Consider the following 16,416-nt stretch of genomic DNA (forward strand, 5'->3'; position numbering starts at 1 on the left):
AATTGCATCTCGAACCGTCTGGCAATCAAAGTCGATGTATTCCGGAACTTTGGTCTTGACATAGGCTAGAAACCCGTCCAAATCATCAGCAGCCGGCCCTTGAAGAGGGCTCGAACCCCTGAGCATTTGCGGGTCAATGGTCGTGGTTGTTGGGGTTGGGGTCGGAGTAGGCTGACTCGAGGGAGGGTTAGGGAGTAGATCGAATCGAGGCGCAGTCACTGGTGTAAGTAGTTGAGGCATACCGAACGAAGAGTGCCTGCTTTCAGGTGTTTCCGATTGATCTGTCTCCTTGAATGGTATGAGCAACCCAGCGAATAGGGGATCATGGATGGGTGGTTCCTCAACGGTAACCCCATGTTCTTTCGCGACCAAGTACTTAGACCATAGATTGAGGAGATCATTGGTAATGTATCGATGTTGGTGAGAAAAAGGATGAAACATAGCAGTACTGCTGGTGGTGCTTGGCGCATTTGTGCTTAGCCTGTAGGGTCTGAACAGCAAGGATCCTTTTGTAGCGTTGAGGATCATTCGCAAGTTCATTCGAAATGCCCTGGAGAGCAGTGTTGGTAGCACTGTGCCTAGGTCGAGGGATGAGAGGCTTTCGGGCCCAGGACTGAGTCTGAGAGGGGTGCGTTCAGTGTGTTCAGTGTGGACGGCATCAATGAAGCCTTCCCAGTCGTCCTCCGTTCGTAGTCTACACCATGGTGCATCCCGGCTCCTTCCACGGCAGACTTTCCAGTTGATATTGGGCTTCAGGGAGTATTTGTTGACGCCTTCGACGACCATATGATCATGACGGAGCTCCTCGAGGGCGACATCGATCAAAAGCTGCTCTTGGTCGGCCCAAGACTTGACTGGATTGACCGTCCAGGGTGCTTGAGGATACCTGTGGCTCTTTTGCCTAGTGACGAGAACGAAGACCTGGAAGTCGTCGAATCTGCTGATAGTATCAACCGGTACGTCTTCGTCTTCGAGTTCCTTGACTGTCTTAGGCCGTTTTTCCCTCCGGACTGTATCTGTAGGTGGTGGTGAGGCTGCATCTTCGAGGAGACGGGAGGGCGGTTTGGGGGTACGAGACGATGCCCTGCGCTTATACGAAGCCTTAGCAGCTCCTTTCAGCTTCCTTGGAGGCATTTTCAAGGTTTGGCGGCGTGTTTGGTGGATTGGTCGTGTCCTGCACGAATATGCGGTAAAATGATGCGCGTCAAGAATTTTGCACACAGCAGTAGCACATGTCACGGATCGCTCAAAGGCGCGCGTGTTCGCAACAGCTGGGATTGCCAGTCCAAATGACGAAGGTAGCGGTGATAACAGCTCTGGCTGGTCAGCTCAGTAAAACATATAAGACAAAGTTTCTGTTTTTTCTGTCATCTTGAGCAGACTTTGTCCCTTCGTTGTTCGTGCACCGCATGATATTGCCGCTGCCTGCATTAATTGGCGTCCAGTTTGTTTACATTTGGCTCGAGCAGTAAACACGAAAGCTCAGAAAACACCAACAACGACACCGGTATTGCAACTGAACGAAACGAACCGGAATAGACATTTTGCGCTCTTTATTTCTCCTATTCCGACTCCGCAACGCCTTCTCTACAGCAGATATACCCCGGATCACGACCAAACATTGTCTAGACGACTGATACGGCAATGGCGTCTGCCGGAGTGAACGGCATTCAAACCCCTGGAAAGGGAGGCTACAACGATGTTTCTCACTCTATAGACGCTGCGGACATAACCTTCGGGTCCCGCGAGCTCTCTTTCGTCGAGCCCTCCGACAGCAAACTCGCACCTCCACGAGCATCCAGATTTCAGTCTCCATCCAAGGTCGTTTTTGCTGATCGTACCAACCGCAAACAAGAATTCACGCCACTGTTGAAAAGTGCACGAAAGGGTGCAACCGGACGGTTTTTGGCCGGCAACGAGGCTACGCCTATGGCAAGGAAGTTAAACTTTCAGCAACTACAGTCACCATCGTTGCCCAATCTCGACCAGAACTCGCTTCAATACTCGATCAGCGGCGAAGACCTTCAGGGCGAGCAGACTATTGCTAGTATCAGAGAGCCGGAAGTACCTTCCAGTGCAGTATCTATGCGAAGCATTCCTCCCCGACGCAACGGCGATGCTACCGACGCAGCTCAATACACCTTGAAAGAGCAGGAGAACCTGCTGAGCGAAATGAAGAAAGAGAACTTCTCGTTGAAGCTCAAAATCTTTTATTTGGAAGAACGCATGCAAAACATGGCGCCTGAAAACATTGATAAGGCGTTGAAGGAGAGTATTGAGTTCAAGGTTGAGCGAACGACATTGCAGAGGGAGTTGCAGCGTCACAAGAAATTCTTGATGGAGGCGGAGAAGAGTGTGGCCAGACTCCAGGAGGAGGCACGCTCTCAGCACGGACAAACCTGCACCCTTCAGCACGGCATGTCCGATGAACAGCGCGAAGAACTCAACAACGCTATTCGGGAGTCTGAGGATGCGCGAGCTGAGCTTCGTGATGCCCAGGTTGTCATTCAGGAATTGCAGGAGGAGATGGAATTCGTGAAGCGTCGTGCGGAGGAGGACCTCGGAAATGAGATCGAAGCTGTTGAGCAGGAAAAGGACCGCGAGATCCGCGCAGTCCAGGAAACGGTTGACCAGTTACGAGAGGAACTCGCTGAGGCGCAGGAGAAGGCTGGTCAGGCATCAAGCGAAGATATCGAGAAGCTCAAGGAGGAGGTCGACAAACTCATGGGCGACAACGAGGATCTCCAAGCCGAGCTCAACGTCAAGACCGAGACGGCTGACCGCTTGCAGGATCAGAATGAGGACCTTCAAGACAAACTAGAAGAATTCAATGAGCTCAGGCAGAAGGTCGATCAGTTGCAGGACGAGAACGAAGACCTTCAGGGTCAGCTAGAGGAGCTGAATCAGTTGAAGCGCAAGATTGCACAGCTGGAGGAAGAGCAGGGGCAAGCCGAGGCCGACCTTCGTGCTAGGGCAACCGAAGTTGAGGAGAAGGATGATGAGATTGCTGTTCTTCAGGACGAGGTCGCTCAGGAGCAGAAGAAGGCCTCAGGTCTTGACGCTGATCTTGAAGACAAGAGGTCCAAGATTCAACAGCTTGAGCAGAGTCTTGCAGAAGAGAAGCAGAAGCACATGCAGCTCGAGAGCGAGCTTCAGGAGGTGCGCAGTAAGCTTGAAGACGTCGAATACGAACTTCGCGAAGCACGCTCAAACTACGAGCAGCTCGAAGAAGAGCGCGACGAGCTCCGGAGGACCGTCGAAAACTTGGAGCGTAATGTTCAGCGCAACTCTGCTGAGAAAGACGACAGCCTTAAGGAGGCCGAGACGCAGATTGCCGAACTGGAGGCTATGCGCGATACGCTTGAGAAGACCGTCAAGGAGCTTGAGAGGGAAGTTCAACGCGCTGCAGACGACAAGGCATCTCAGGCGCTTGAGACTCAGTCTCGCATTGAGAAGTTGCAGAGCGAGCTCGAGCAGACTATGCAGCGGTTGGAGAAGGAAGCGCAGGTCAGCACGAACAGCTCGGATGAACATGCTGCGGAACTTCAGACTGCTCGCAAGCGTATCGATGAGCTACAGCAAGAACTCGAAACGCTGGAAAGCGAGAATGCCTCGAAATTGACTGAAGCAACTCGTCGTGCCGAGGACTTGGATCAGGAATGCGATGTCTTAGAGCAGAAGGTCCGAGAGCTCGAGGCTGCGGCTGAAAACCAGACACCAGTTACCGGCAATGAGGACGAACTCCTCGAAGCTGTCGCTGAAGCTGAAAGGTTGCAGAGCGTTGTCGAGGATCTTGAATACGAACTTCGTCAGGTGAAGAACGAGAGGGAAGAATTGTTGCAAGCTCGTGAAGAAAAAGCCGAGCTTCAGCATGCCGAGGAAGACTTCGCCAGGGAGCGTGAGGCTTTGGAAGAGCAGATTGTCGTGTTGAAGACCTCGGAGGATCGCCTGATGAAGCAATTGGGAGCTGCCAACGATAAGCATGCCGCTCTTGAGAAGGCGCAGACCGATGGTCGCCTGGAATTGCAACGCGTGAAGGACCAGCTCGCTGCGTCTGACACGGGCAAGGATGAGGCCATGGCTGCCTTGAGGAAACAGCTCGACGAGCAACGCGTTGAGGTGTCGTCTCTGGAAGCTCGTCGCTTGCAGGCCGAAGCCGAACTCCGAACTGTCCGCGAACGCTTGGAGACAGTGACTTTTGAACGCGCTAATCTGGAAGAGCAACTATTGAAAGCTCAAGGTGAACGAACCGAGCTACGACGACATCTCGAGCAGCTTGAGTCAAGATTGGCTGACACAGAAGACTTGTTAGCCACTGAGCGCGAAGCTAGTGTCCAAGCTGAGCATGGTTTGCGTGAACAGTTGAGAGAGGAGAGGGCGGCACTTCGCGTCATGAGTGAGGACGTAGAGCGTTACGAAATTGAGGTCAAATCGGCCAGGGAAGAGTCAGATCGTCGCGTGGAGAGCCTTATGAAGGAGCTGGCTGATGCTCATGAGTCTTTGAGGGAGGCCCAGGAGCAGAAGTCTGATATGGAGAAGACCGTTCGCCGACTTACAGAGTCTGAGGGGACGATCTCTGGTGAGAGTATGCGCATTCGAGAGGCAATGCAGATTGAGGAGGAGCGTCACAGGAAGCGCGAGGCTGCACTTCAGGGCAGAGTCGACATGCTCACCCAGGAACTTCAAGCTGAAAAGGCTAGTCTTAACGATCACATTGCCGAGCTTCAGCAAGTTCGTGAAGAAGTCCGCCAGCTTAAGAAGACGGAGGCGTCTCGTCGCGAGGAGTTGGATGCTTTGAACAACGAGATCAACGAAATGCAAGCCCAGCTTGATGAACAGTTCGTTCGCAATGGTGAACTTGATGAACATGCCCACAAGTTGGAACGTGAGTCTGAAGGCATCAAGCATGAGCTCTCGTCTTACAAGACTCGTGTCACCGAGCTTGCCTCGGACAAAGATCGTATTGCTGAAGAGCTCAGCAGTATCAAGGCACGGGCAGAAGGTGCTACTGATCAGGAAAAGCGATTGGCAGGTGAAGTTCAAAACCTCCAGGCTCAATTGACTTCCGTCAAGAACGAACGCGACAGACTGCAGAATCACGTCAAGGGACTGAATGCTGAGATCGATGCGTCTAAAGAAACTATTATCAACCTTGAAGCTGAACGTGAAGGCCTCATGGACGAGCTTGACGTTGCCCGCAGTCGCGCCACTCACGCTGGCGAGGCTTCTGACGAGCGCGCAGAGCTCCTCCGTAAGGTGCGTGCGTTGGAGATGAAGGTCGGTGTCGTGGAAGGCGAGAGGGAGCACCTGCTCGCGAAGGTCGCCGAGCTAGAAGCCGAGCTCCGTGATGCCGTTTTCAACAACGAAAACGACACTGTCAAGCTTGAGGTGGATTACAAGAAGCTAGAGTCCGACCTCAAGTATGCTCAAGAGCGTCATGAGCGTGAAAGCGAGAAGGCAAAGAGAACCATCCAACACCTTGAGGATGAGCTCAATACCCTGCGACGTGAACACGATGAAGAACTGAATAGACTGGATGACGAGATGGCATCGCTGCAGGAAAACGTGCATCTTGCTCGGGAGAAGGAATCCAGGCTTACGAAGAAAATTCAAGAGCTTGAGCGCGAACTGCAGGAGCCTCGCGTTGGCGCTGGTACGAACGCTATCCCTCTCTTTTCTGAGCGTGAATTGGGTTCGCTTCGCGAGGAGAACGCCTTGTTGCAGAAGCAGATTGGTCTTTTGCGCAAGAGTCAGGATGAGCTTGTCGCTGCCAAGAACACTGCGGATGAAGAAGCCTCCAAGCTTCGCCAAACTGCATCACGATTGGAGGGTGATCTTCACACTTTGAATGTGACGAAGGCACTCAAGGATGGAGAAGTTACGCGTGCCTTGAGTCAAAGTACGCAGGAAGCCGACCGCCTCCGTAGCCGCCTAGAGACTGTTACGCAAGAGCTGGAACAACTCCGCACTAAGGCAGCTACTGAGCAGCGTGCTCTGGAAGACCAGTTGCAATATGTTGACGAGGAAAGTCTTGGCATGAAGAAGCAGGTTACGAAGTTGGAGATGGAGCTTGAGCGTACGCAGAATGAATACGAGCGTGCTACAAGGAAGGCTCACGAGCTTCGTCTCGCACTGAACGAGCATCGCGAGGAATTGTCAAACCTTCAGCGTCTTGCAGAGTCAAGGTCCAGACATGCTGAGGAGCAGCGCGCGAAGTACGAAGCTGCTAAAGCCCAGTTGATCCCTGCTCTCAGGCAGGCCAAGGAGTACCCGAGGCTTGAGGAAGACCTTGAGCGCGCTACTCGCAAGCACCAGGCCGAACTTAAGGGTCTCGGTAAACAGATTGGATATCTTCATGCGAAGATTGCCCGCGAGGAGACCTTCCGCGCTGATCTTACCTTCTCCAAGAAGTACTTCCTCATGCAAATCAGCGGTTACGAGGTTTGCAATGAGGCGAACTTGGCTCTTTTGGAGCAAATGGGCATTTACCCCGATCAGACGATGCGCACGAAGCGCCCAACGCTCAAGAACGTCGCTACGCTCGTCCTTGCCACTCAGCGGATGAAGCTTTTGCAGAAGAAGTGGTCGAAGAACAAGGAGGTGAAGGCTGCCTTGTCTCGGGCGCTGCAGCAGGTGAAGGGAAGGTCATCAAGGAACTGAAGGTGTATGGTATTCAGGCATTCGTATTTTTACAGGCAGTGTTATTCTATGGTTGGAGTTCCTGTACGGGGAGTGTTTCTTGGGCGGTAATTCGGTTTAATGTATAATTAACTTGCGTAATTGACATGCATGGTTCATGAACATGATTTGCTCCATCCCAAAGTATTCTTCTGCAAATTACCTACGCGGATTCCTCTTTCTCCTCTTCCTGGGCCGGGACTTCTTCCGTTGCTCTAGCTGGTTCTGTAGTCTCCTTCTCCTCTTGGGACTTCTTGATGTTTGCTTGATGAATTTGGTCGATATTGAAACCCTTCAATGTGTCGAAATCCCGGACAACGCTCATACCCACGATGTTCTATATACGAGTCAGTACACGTTCAAAATCAGCCCTGAGATATACTGGACTGACCTTAAAGACCTCCACAATAATCAACACGTCATAATTCTTCAGATCCACCTTATGGCCGTGCTCATGACCAACGATACCAGCAATCATCTTGATCACCTCATCACGGTTCATCTTGGTGTGATTCCTGAAACTTGGTCGGATGGCATACTTCAAGGGCTCCTGACCCTCATCCTTGTGGAAATGAGGTGCCAAGATTTCCTTTGCCAGATCATATAATGGCTGAGGCTCGGCAATACCAGTGCGTGTAATGGGAGTCATGCGTTGAGTGTATCGTGTTCTCTTGATACCGGTGGAAGAAGCATCGGCGCAGATGTCGTGGACCAACTGTACTGGCTCGATGTTGCCGCGTGTTTGAATGTAAAGGACGCAATCTGCTCCAGTATCGACCTTGTTCAGCCTCCTCTTGATCTTGGTACCATCCTTCTTCACTCTAACCTTCTCCTTCATCCCAGCCAACTCCTTCTGAATCGAGGCCTCAATGTCATCGTCTTCATCATCCTCATCCGAGTCCTCTAGCTCTTCCGGCGCAGGGAAAAGACGCTCGACGTACTCCTCCATGATGTTTGAGATCTCATTGAAACAGTTGCGCTCTTTTCCGCGAGGGCAAGTCACGAAGACACCGGAAGTCGCAGGCTGGAGCGACGAGTTGCCCGGGGCCTTACGGCGCTTGAAACTTCCGCCTCCGCCAGACGAGTTTCCGCGCTTTTGACCCATTGTTTATGAAGATGTGGAGGTCGGTATCTGGAATACTTGGATTTTGCTTGTCGTTATCGATAGAAGAGCAGCTTGCAGGTGGCGCGGCTGATGGCGGTGCACGGTCGAGCCCAGAGTTCACCAGCACCCGCGGCCGCTACGTGAGAACATGAGCCTGTACGAACAGCAACGAGTTGTACTATTGTCAGCGTCGAGGGGATGTATACCACTCCACACGAGTCTCGTAGCAATTAAGCTGCAACTTTCACACCCTCCTCGACAGCCTCCACCTTCTCCTCATTTGGCTGTGCCTCCTCCTCTTGCTTAACCTCTTCCTCCTTCTTCACCTCCTCCCCAAGCGCCAATACAGTCCCATCTGCCCTCCACATATACCAACACACAATACTCCTATACGGCCTAAACTGCTCCGCATACGCAACCATGTCCTTCTCCGCCATATACTTCCACTTCCCCGTGTTCTTCACACCCTTCACATTTCTCCCCGTCCACGCCGCCATACCGCGTTGGATACCGAGGTCACCGGTTGAGAGGACATCGGTGCGTTTGAGAGCGAACATGAGGAACATCTCGGCTGACCAGACGCCGAGGCCGCGGACTGCGGTGAGGGTTTTGATGACTTCTTCGTCGGTGCCATCGGCGAGAATGGAGGTGGAGAGGCGGCCGTCGGCGAAGCGGGCAGCGATATCGAGGACGTATTCTGCTTTTCGTTGAGAGAGACCAGCTGTTCGCAATGTCGGGATATCCTTCTCGAGCACCTGCGCCGGCGTGGGGAAGAATCCCTCCTCAGCTTCCTGTTCGTGACCCAGGAACAGCGCAACGAACTTCCTCCCGATCGATTTTGCTGCTGCTCCGGACACCTGCTGTGACAAAACACCCGTAACCAATGTGCGGAACGGATCGATTTGCTCTCGTAGTGCTTCGTCCGTGAACGGACGACATGGATGTGCCTCAATTAATTGCGCGAACCGTGGATCAATCTTTGTTAGGTGAGCATATGCTTGTGGAAGGCATGATGCGTGAGTTAATGGTGGTAGATAGGTTGGTCCATGGCGAGGGAGGGGTGAAGCAGCGAACAGCGGGTGTTCATTCGGTTCTTCTTTGGCAAACGAAGATGATCCTGGTCGCGATGGCTCGGCCTTGATCACAGCTATGACGGGTGTAGGTATCGGCTCAGACTTGACAACCGCAGACTCTGAATACTCTTTCTTAATTGCAGTTGTCGTTGCCTTCTTGGTAATTCGTCTACGAGCTGTGGATTAGCAACCGTCATCCCTGCAAGTGACGTCAGTTACACTCACGTCGCCTTCGTCGCCTTGAGGACTGAAGTGATGTTCTGATCTTTTACTCTTGGTCTGAGTTGCATTTTGAATCTTATTTGTAATGATTGATATCCGTGCGTCAGTTGTTACTTCAAGTCCTGCGAAATGTGGCGGAAAGTGTACGACATGAAGCACAACAGCGCGGGTGTGGTCAGTTTGCAGGCTGCTTTACATGACGGTCTTGTCAAGCTTGCGATTGCTCTTCAATAAACGTTTGAATACTCCAAATCCTTAATGTCATCCGGGTATAGCTATAGTGTACAAATGAAACGCTCCTCATCCCTATCGTACATCTGTCATGATCAATGACCCAAGCCAATTATCCGATAATAGCGTCCTTGATCTTTCCAAAAATCCCCGAGCTTCCCGACTTTCCAGACGAAGTGCTCGACTTCCTCCTGTTCGTCTCCTCGACCCCCAACGTTTCCTTCTTAGCCTCAGCCGTAGCATAAGTAGCGGTGGTAGTGGATCCAGATCCAGCATCTGTCGTCGGCGGAGCAGCCCAACCGGCAGTGGGAGCAGTAGCGGGGCTCTGCTCGGTCTTAGCGACGAGGTTGTCAGTGGTGGAGGTCTTGGAGGTAGGTGCATCGACGTGAACGCCCTTTCCGCCCATGGCATTCTTGCTTATATCAACATCACCCGTGGACCTCCACGGCGTTCCCGCACCAACGTCCGTCGCAGCGCCAGAACCAATGTTAACACCCTGAACACCCTTAACCAACTCCTCCTCCGTCCTACGTCCAGCACCTGCCCCAGCCCCAACAGCAGCCTCCCTCGCCCTCGCAGTCTCCGCAACGCGGGTTTGCTCCGGGTTTGCATGGACCCCGGAAGCGGAGCTAGGGATGCGTTCGCCAGTTGCGATATTACCACCGAGGGAGGGGTTTAAATCCTCCGTCGGGCGCCAGGGTGCGCCTCCGGTGGCCAAGTTGGCGGAAGAAGTGGTGGAGGTGGTGGAAGCGGCAGTGGACGTGTTACCCCAGTCCATGCCAGTTTTCTCGACGCGAGGAGTCGGGATGGCATTTTGACGGGCGCCCTCGATGGTGGTGTAAGCAGTCGCTGTCTCATCAACAGGCTCATTCAAGTCGCACAGAATGTTCTTCGTGTCCCTCGACTCAAGCGGTGGACGGGGAGGCTGCTCAGTGATCGGGCAGCGGTGACCGACGCGAGAGTGAGCAGTGTCGACAACAGCGGCGGGGACGGGGTGGATTGCATGCTTGTCACCGGGTTCGCCGTGGTAAAGCGCAGTAGTGGAGGAGGCGGTGGAGAGTTCAGGACGTTCGTCGTTAATGGTATACGTAGCCATAGTAATTAATGCGATTATGAGTTGATCTGGTGGTTGACCCGGAAGGCAAAAAGTCGGGGATCATGCCCTTATAAGCCCTGGGATTCGATATCTCAGGGTTCGGAGATTGCGTAATTGGGCGGGCACCCCAGACGCTTCCCAGTCCACGCGCTCACTTCGTTGATCATTGCATCAGTCTGCAGCAAGCCAAAAACCTTAAGAGCGCCAGCTGCTGGCAAGGAGTCGGAATTTCCGAGGTTCACGTGACCCAACGATGTTTCCCTTCAGAATTGATCCGCATCTTTAATTCGGAGAGCAGTATTACTAGAGGCTTCATCCTAGGAAGTTAACTCGACGCAAGCGAAGACAAGCTTTCGGCTAATGTCGGTTAAAGCTTGCAATTGAGGCGCGTGCATCTAGTACGATAGGCGGGTGCGGGGACCCCGGCAGAGACGGAGGGAAGAGGTCCGTGGCTGCTTCATACACTGCGGATCGATATGAATCCCCACAACTCCAAGCGAACGTATGAGGTGGGGAGAATGAATTTGTGGAGATCATGACCTATCCTATAAATACCTCGAGGATTCGGGGTGGGACCAGGTAGCAAACCACCAATTCAAATGGACAAGAACGAAGTTGAACATCTCGAGAACGCACAGCGTGATCCGGTTGCGGATTACTTGAAGAACCCTGCTATCTACAGGGTCGACGCTGACGACGCCGCTTTCGTCCTCATAACACCCGAGGCCGAGAAGGCGCTCCTTCGCAAGATCGACAGGTGGATCATCCCTTTCCTCGGGATGTCATACGCCTGGCAGTACGTCGACAAAACCACTCTCTCATATGCCGCTTTGTTCGGGATCAGGGAGGACACCCACCTCAAGGGCACCGAATACTCTTGGCTCTCCGCCCTCTTCTACTTCGGTTACATGTTCGCCGAATACCCCACAAACTACTTCCTGCAACGTTTCCCCGTCGGCAAATATCTCGGCGTAAATGTCGTCTTGTGGGGCGGTACCCTCATGTGTCTCGCTGCTTGCCACAACTTCATCACCCTAGCCGTCGTCAGAGTCATCCTCGGTGCCTTCGAAGCATGTGCTACCCCGAGTTTCATGCTTTTGACCGGGATGTTCTACCGCAGACGTGAACAGCCCGTGAGAATTGGCTTGTGGTATACATGTAATGGAGTCGCGATTGCGTTCGGTGGGTTGTTTGCGTACGCGATTGGGCATATTCATGGGAGTTTGGCGTCGTGGAGGTACCTGTTCTTGATCATTGGCGGGATCACTGTGCTTTGGGGCATTATCCTGATCTTGTTCCTTGCGGATTCGCCGATGAAGGCAAAGTGGTTGACGCCGGAGGAGAGGGCGTTGGCTGTAGCTCGCCTCGCCGAGGAGAACCTGGGAGTGGAGAACAAAGAGGTGCGTGTCCTCCTGACCCTCACGTCCCAACAGTACTGACGTACTTCCGCAGTTCAAAATGTACCAACTCAAGGAAGCTATCACTGACCCCAAAACCTACCTCTTCTTCCTCTTCGCCCTCTCCTCCAACATCCCCAACGGCGGTCTCTCAAACTTCGGCAGTCTCATCATCAAGGGATTCGGATACTCCACCCTCGTCACCACTCTCCTCCAGATCCCGTACGGTACAGGTATCGCTCTCGCCATCGTGTCCTGCGTGTACATCAACGATAGGTTGTTGCCGCCCAACTCGAGATGTTGGATTATGGTCGCGTATCTGATCCCAAACGTGGCGGGGAGTTTGGGGTTGTATTTGATTCCGCAGGAGCATAAGGTTCCTCTGCTTATTTGCTACTACGTACGTCACTTTCCCCAGCAAGTTTCCATGCATGTTTGCTGACAAGACGCACAGTTAACCGGCTTTTACAACGCAACCTTCGTTGTCGGCCTCTCCTTCATCACCGGTAACGTTGCCGGCCACACCAAGAAAGTCATCGTTCAAGCCTTTCTCTTCGTCGGCTACTCCGTTGGTAACATCGCCGGTCCGTTCTTCTACAAGACTTCGCAAGCACCAAAGTACACCATGGGTATCATCTCCATGCTGGTGTCGTACTGCTTGGAAATTGTGGTCATCTTGTGTTTGAGGTTCGTTTTTGGAAGGGAAAATGCGAAGAAGGATAGGGCTATGAGGCACTTTGAGCCTGGAACTAAGGAGGCGATCGAACAGGAGGAGGACCGGGCGAGGATGGTGTTAAACGACGAGACGGATCTGAAGAACCCGTACTTTAGGTACGTTATGTAAGACGGTGCGGTATCAGTAGCCAGTTTATCTTCGTAGGATTACTTTGCTTCTTCTGTAGGAAATCAAGATCATATGTTATCAAGCGACGATCTTCAGCTGTACATGTTCAAACCTCAAGGTGAGTGACCTTTGGGGTACCTGTTTGGAATACAGGTATGCTATGTTCTCGGGTTTATAGCTACTGTGCTGGTGTGGTCAACTCATATCGTAGATTGCCGCATACGGAAGTTTCACATTTAAAGGAATCGTCAGATGCCATCGAAAATGATACAGTTGTGAGAATCGGAGTCAACCTCCCTCCTCTTTGTCTATGAAGGCTGACTGTTCCCTGCTGCAAATTGTTGCGTGAAATCTGAACACCTCACTTTTCCTAAACGATATTTCTCACGATATTTCTCACGAGACGTCATCATTGGCAGTAGTACTCTCAATGGGCGTGCGACATCGACGTCTGACAGGGCCCGTTGCTGCTATACCGTACCTGTACTTCCATAGGCCGAATCGAGGTGATCTTCTGCATTCCAGATTCACCGGTCCGTGCATGCGGTCCGTCTTCGAAGAATGCGATATCGGAACGAGAATTTATAACACGGCTTCGGCCCTTCGCATTGCTGTCATACTCGGACCGGACTTACGCGACACCGGAACCCGCAACGGCGATCGGAGGCTTATAACCCGGATGTAGGGCCTTTCGTAGCAGCATGGTCATGACGTTTATAAGGATGACTGTTCCGCTCAGTGATTGAGCATCCGTAATTCCATCTTCCAACTTAAAAACCATCAAGCCTTCGAACAACTGACCCTCCTCATCAATGGCCATGTTCGACCAATTCCCTGCCAACACGACAATCCGCGCCTCAGATGCGACACGCCCAATCATCCTGGGTGTAGCTCTATTCGTTGCCCTATTCACAGTTGTGGGGATATACTTATACATCTACCTCAAGTGGCGGAGAGCAAAATTGAATGCCGCCACCAATACCGAATCAGCTATCGAAAGCGTCTTTCGGCAACCGCAGTATTCAAGTTCACCTACGGAGGCGCCACCACCGTACACAGCAGAGTCTACACCGCCAAAGTATGAGATCGATCCATCAAGGCAACCAGAGGTTGCCCAGCGTGGCCACCAACCAGAGATAATCCTTGAGGTAGAGGCTCTTGAAGAGAGAAACGGCCGACGAACTCGCGATGACGAAGGGCTTGGCCTTGTGGCAATGTATTGGCCGTATCCTGTTTGATAGAAATCACATCCACTTTCTACACCACGAATGATCGTCCTAGATGTTCATGCGTATGAAGAGGTATCATTGATGCTAAGTAACGTTTGACAATATGAAAACCCGGAAAAAACTCCTGTACCTCCTGTACCTCTACTATAGCCGTAATCAGATTCAAAACAGAATCAATGCCACGTAGAACAAACTAGTGAATCAAAGGACATGCAATATAATGTCCCGCACTTCTCACATTCCTCACTTGACGCTCACCACCAGAACTTCCTTCCAAATTTCTCACCGGCCTCGACAGTCTTCCATGCACACCCCCTCCAATCACAAGTATCCTTGAACACCTCTGTGCCCCACCACTGCCACTTATCGGATATACCGGGGTACACGACAGCAAAGTAAACCACTAACACCCCCAGCGCCAGCGAGGAGTCCAGAGCAGCAGACAGAACAAAGTTATACTTCGACCACCACCCCTCCGCACGGCGACGAATGATCCGGTTAGAGATAAACCCAACAACAGCCCACGTCGAATAATTGACACCAGTAGCCGGAGGAATCCAAGAGGTGCCTCCGAGGATAATAGCAGGATGCACATACCTCCATAAACTCGTCGGATACCGCTTAGTCAAGTAGTAAATCGGTATCGGAATGAAAGCTCCGGCCAAGAAGCAGTACAGGAGCGGGTGGTACATCTGTCCCCGACCGAAGAACCGATCAGGTCCAATTAATCCCCACACCATCGATCCATTGAAATGCACCCGAGCAAAGGGGCACGTGAACCCGTTCTCCGCCTCCAAAGTGCAAATGCCCCGGATATTCCCAAACATCCAGTTCATCACGAAGATCTGTGTCAAAGACCCCACACCCGTTGCGACGACTTGTACGAGCATCATGACCCGTGGCGGGACTTTCATATAATGGCCCAGTTTCATGTCGGAGGAGAAAGTGATTCCCTGATGATTCGTGATGTAGCACAAACAGACAAAGACCATGTTTGCCACCGGCTTGCCGGGGAACAAGTACCCGCACACAACCTGACTGAGCAGAAGCAGTGAAGGCGTCTGATTGGCGATCGCGGTCACGATCCCAATCGGGACAAACAGCAATCCTCCCAAACCCACCGCAAAAAGCACACCATACCACGGTAGATGAACAGGATAATGTTCACAGAGATACATCGCACCTCCGAGACACACCACGAAAAGCAACACATACCACCACGCCGGAACATCGGGATACTTCTTCATCATCTGTTACAGGTCATGTCAGCCAATTTTGTAGAAAACGTTATAGATCATGAGTTATACCTGACTATGAATATCGTCCTCTCCATCGCCCTGCCCTCTAGCAGCCCTCCACTGCTTCCAGATATCATGGCGATAGTTGAGCCAGGTGTGCACCACTAACGCTGTAAGAGCCGCAAAGCTCAACCCGTATGTGATGACGTACGTCGCAGGAAGGTATAGGGGTGAATAAGCTTCGTACTTTTCCTTGTCGAATGTCAAGTCCGGGGCGATGACACGAGTAACGTCGTACGGCTGCCCAGCGTTATCGAACACCTCCGGACTTGAGATAGGTAGGTAGGCTGTGAACCACACATTCGAGTAACTGTCAGAACTGTCAGTAACTGCTTAACGCAATGCCGGGAAATTCTTACTATAACACCGGCGCAAGCACCCAAATAAATGCCACCAAACTCCCCAACACATTCGCCTGTGCCCACCACGGCATCAACAACGGACTTCCCACATACGCAACCTGTGCCCAATCCCACGTAATCATACCAATCCCTAACCCCGTACGTACCCCAAAGACCTGATTCACGACTTTACTTTCCGGCCATATCCAGATTGGCCAGCCGAACCAGGAGAGGGCAGGGAAGATGAATCCCGGGAGGAAGTAGTAGAAGAATGCGATGAGAAAGGTGAGTTTGAAGAAATGGTAGCGCGTGGTCGATTGTTGGCTGTGCAGGACGGAGAAAAGGGAGGTGTTGACCAATGTTGCTGGCCAGACCATGCTGGAAGGGGTGATGAGGAGGCGACGTGTTAGACCGGCGAAGGCGTAGCCGAGTAGCTGTGTGGTAAGGACGAGGAGGATTTGGTACGTCACTCCAAAGTCTTGACCGTAGAACTTGACTTGCTCAACAATGACATCGGTAGCATAAGCCCACCCGAATGACACATTCCCAGCAACGAACACACACGCAGCCTCCTTTGCACTCCAATCCCTTTCATCATTCAATTTCACCCAAGCACATAGTCTAGTACCCGGTATGCCAAACGGTATCGATGTATGTGGCATGTATGCCGCCCAAGCCTTTCCCAAGGGGTGTGCGAGAAGTTGTGCGATCAATGCGGACAAGGCGATCGAGGGGTACCGCAGGGAGAAGAACATGTTGGATGCGGAGCCGAGGAGGGTAAAGAACACTGCGATTGCCCACATGCGGAGGGTGTTAACGGGAGTGTCGGGGTCATCTGTGTTCGGGACGCATGCATTCACCTCGCCAAAAGGACTATCACGAAACACTTCAGCCATAAACCC

General features: G+C 52.2%; 8 protein-coding genes across 8 annotated transcripts; 3 read left to right on the forward strand and 5 right to left on the reverse strand.

Annotated features, from left to right (window-relative positions):
• Nucleotides 1-536: 536 nt before the first annotated feature.
• Nucleotides 537-1,134, reverse strand: SAICODRAFT_4590 (uncharacterized protein; the record flags this gene model as incomplete). The annotated part of the gene is made up of 2 exons (XM_019168831.1): nt 537-550; nt 615-1,134. 2 exons carry the CDS (start codon nt 1,132-1,134, stop codon nt 537-539), a joined length of 534 nt encoding a protein of 177 aa, XP_019027521.1.
• A 951-nt stretch (nt 1,135-2,085) lies between these two features.
• On the forward strand, nt 2,086-2,385 carry SAICODRAFT_51393 (uncharacterized protein; the record flags this gene model as incomplete). The annotated part of the gene is made up of 1 exon (XM_019169055.1): nt 2,086-2,385. A coding segment is annotated over one exon (300 nt), but the record flags the coding sequence as incomplete, so codon positions are not given.
• A 4,456-nt stretch (nt 2,386-6,841) lies between these two features.
• On the reverse strand, nt 6,842-7,805 carry SAICODRAFT_87182 (uncharacterized protein; the record flags this gene model as incomplete). The annotated part of the gene is made up of 2 exons (XM_019171479.1): nt 7,070-7,805; nt 6,842-7,015 (listed from the first exon to the last, which is right to left on the reverse strand). Exons 1-2 carry the CDS (start codon nt 7,781-7,783, stop codon nt 6,842-6,844), a joined length of 888 nt encoding a protein of 295 aa, XP_019027523.1. The 5' UTR covers nt 7,784-7,805.
• Nucleotides 7,806-7,957: 152 nt separating this feature from the next.
• On the reverse strand, nt 7,958-9,194 carry SAICODRAFT_68745 (DNA glycosylase). The gene is made up of 2 exons (XM_019170419.1): nt 9,082-9,194; nt 7,958-9,025 (listed from the first exon to the last, which is right to left on the reverse strand). Exons 1-2 carry the CDS (start codon nt 9,144-9,146, stop codon nt 8,014-8,016), a joined length of 1,077 nt encoding a protein of 358 aa, XP_019027524.1. The 5' UTR covers nt 9,147-9,194; the 3' UTR covers nt 7,958-8,013.
• Nucleotides 9,195-9,421: 227 nt separating this feature from the next.
• On the reverse strand, nt 9,422-10,572 carry SAICODRAFT_4594 (uncharacterized protein; the record flags this gene model as incomplete). Its single annotated transcript, XM_019168833.1, has 2 exons — nt 9,422-10,431; nt 10,539-10,572. The coding sequence occupies 2 exons, from the start codon at nt 10,570-10,572 to the stop codon at nt 9,422-9,424; spliced, it is 1,044 nt and encodes a 347-aa protein (XP_019027525.1).
• Nucleotides 10,573-11,004: 432 nt separating this feature from the next.
• On the forward strand, nt 11,005-12,670 carry SAICODRAFT_63427 (MFS general substrate transporter; the record flags this gene model as incomplete). The annotated part of the gene is made up of 4 exons (XM_019169988.1): nt 11,005-11,088; nt 11,131-11,805; nt 11,858-12,202; nt 12,257-12,670. 4 exons carry the CDS (start codon nt 11,005-11,007, stop codon nt 12,644-12,646), a joined length of 1,494 nt encoding a protein of 497 aa, XP_019027526.1. The 3' UTR covers nt 12,647-12,670.
• Nucleotides 12,671-13,458: 788 nt separating this feature from the next.
• SAICODRAFT_68748 (uncharacterized protein) lies at nt 13,459-13,913 on the forward strand (the record flags this gene model as incomplete). Its single annotated transcript, XM_019170420.1, has 1 exon — nt 13,459-13,913. The coding sequence occupies one exon, from the start codon at nt 13,459-13,461 to the stop codon at nt 13,882-13,884; it is 426 nt and encodes a 141-aa protein (XP_019027527.1). The 3' UTR covers nt 13,885-13,913.
• A 216-nt stretch (nt 13,914-14,129) lies between these two features.
• SAICODRAFT_51394 (OPT superfamily oligopeptide transporter) lies at nt 14,130-16,410 on the reverse strand (the record flags this gene model as incomplete). The annotated part of the gene is made up of 3 exons (XM_019169056.1): nt 14,130-15,125; nt 15,183-15,483; nt 15,533-16,410. 3 exons carry the CDS (start codon nt 16,408-16,410, stop codon nt 14,130-14,132), a joined length of 2,175 nt encoding a protein of 724 aa, XP_019027528.1.
• Nucleotides 16,411-16,416: the final 6 nt, after the last annotated feature.

This window comes from Saitoella complicata (assembly GCF_001661265.1).
Source record: "Saitoella complicata NRRL Y-17804 unplaced genomic scaffold SAICOscaffold_1, whole genome shotgun sequence".
Classification (NCBI taxonomy): Eukaryota; Fungi; Ascomycota; class Saitoellomycetes; order Saitoellales; family Saitoellaceae; genus Saitoella; species Saitoella complicata.

Bases quoted from the DNA above. Each gene is read 5' to 3' on its own strand.
- SAICODRAFT_68745 (XM_019170419.1), bottom strand. From the start codon at position 9,146: ATGCAACTCAGACCAAGAGTAAAAGATCAGAACATCACTTCAGTCCTC. The intron at 9,026-9,081 runs GTGAGTGTAACT...CACAGCTCGTAG, and splicing joins CTCAAGGCGACGAAGGCGAC to ACGAATTACCAAGAAGGCAA.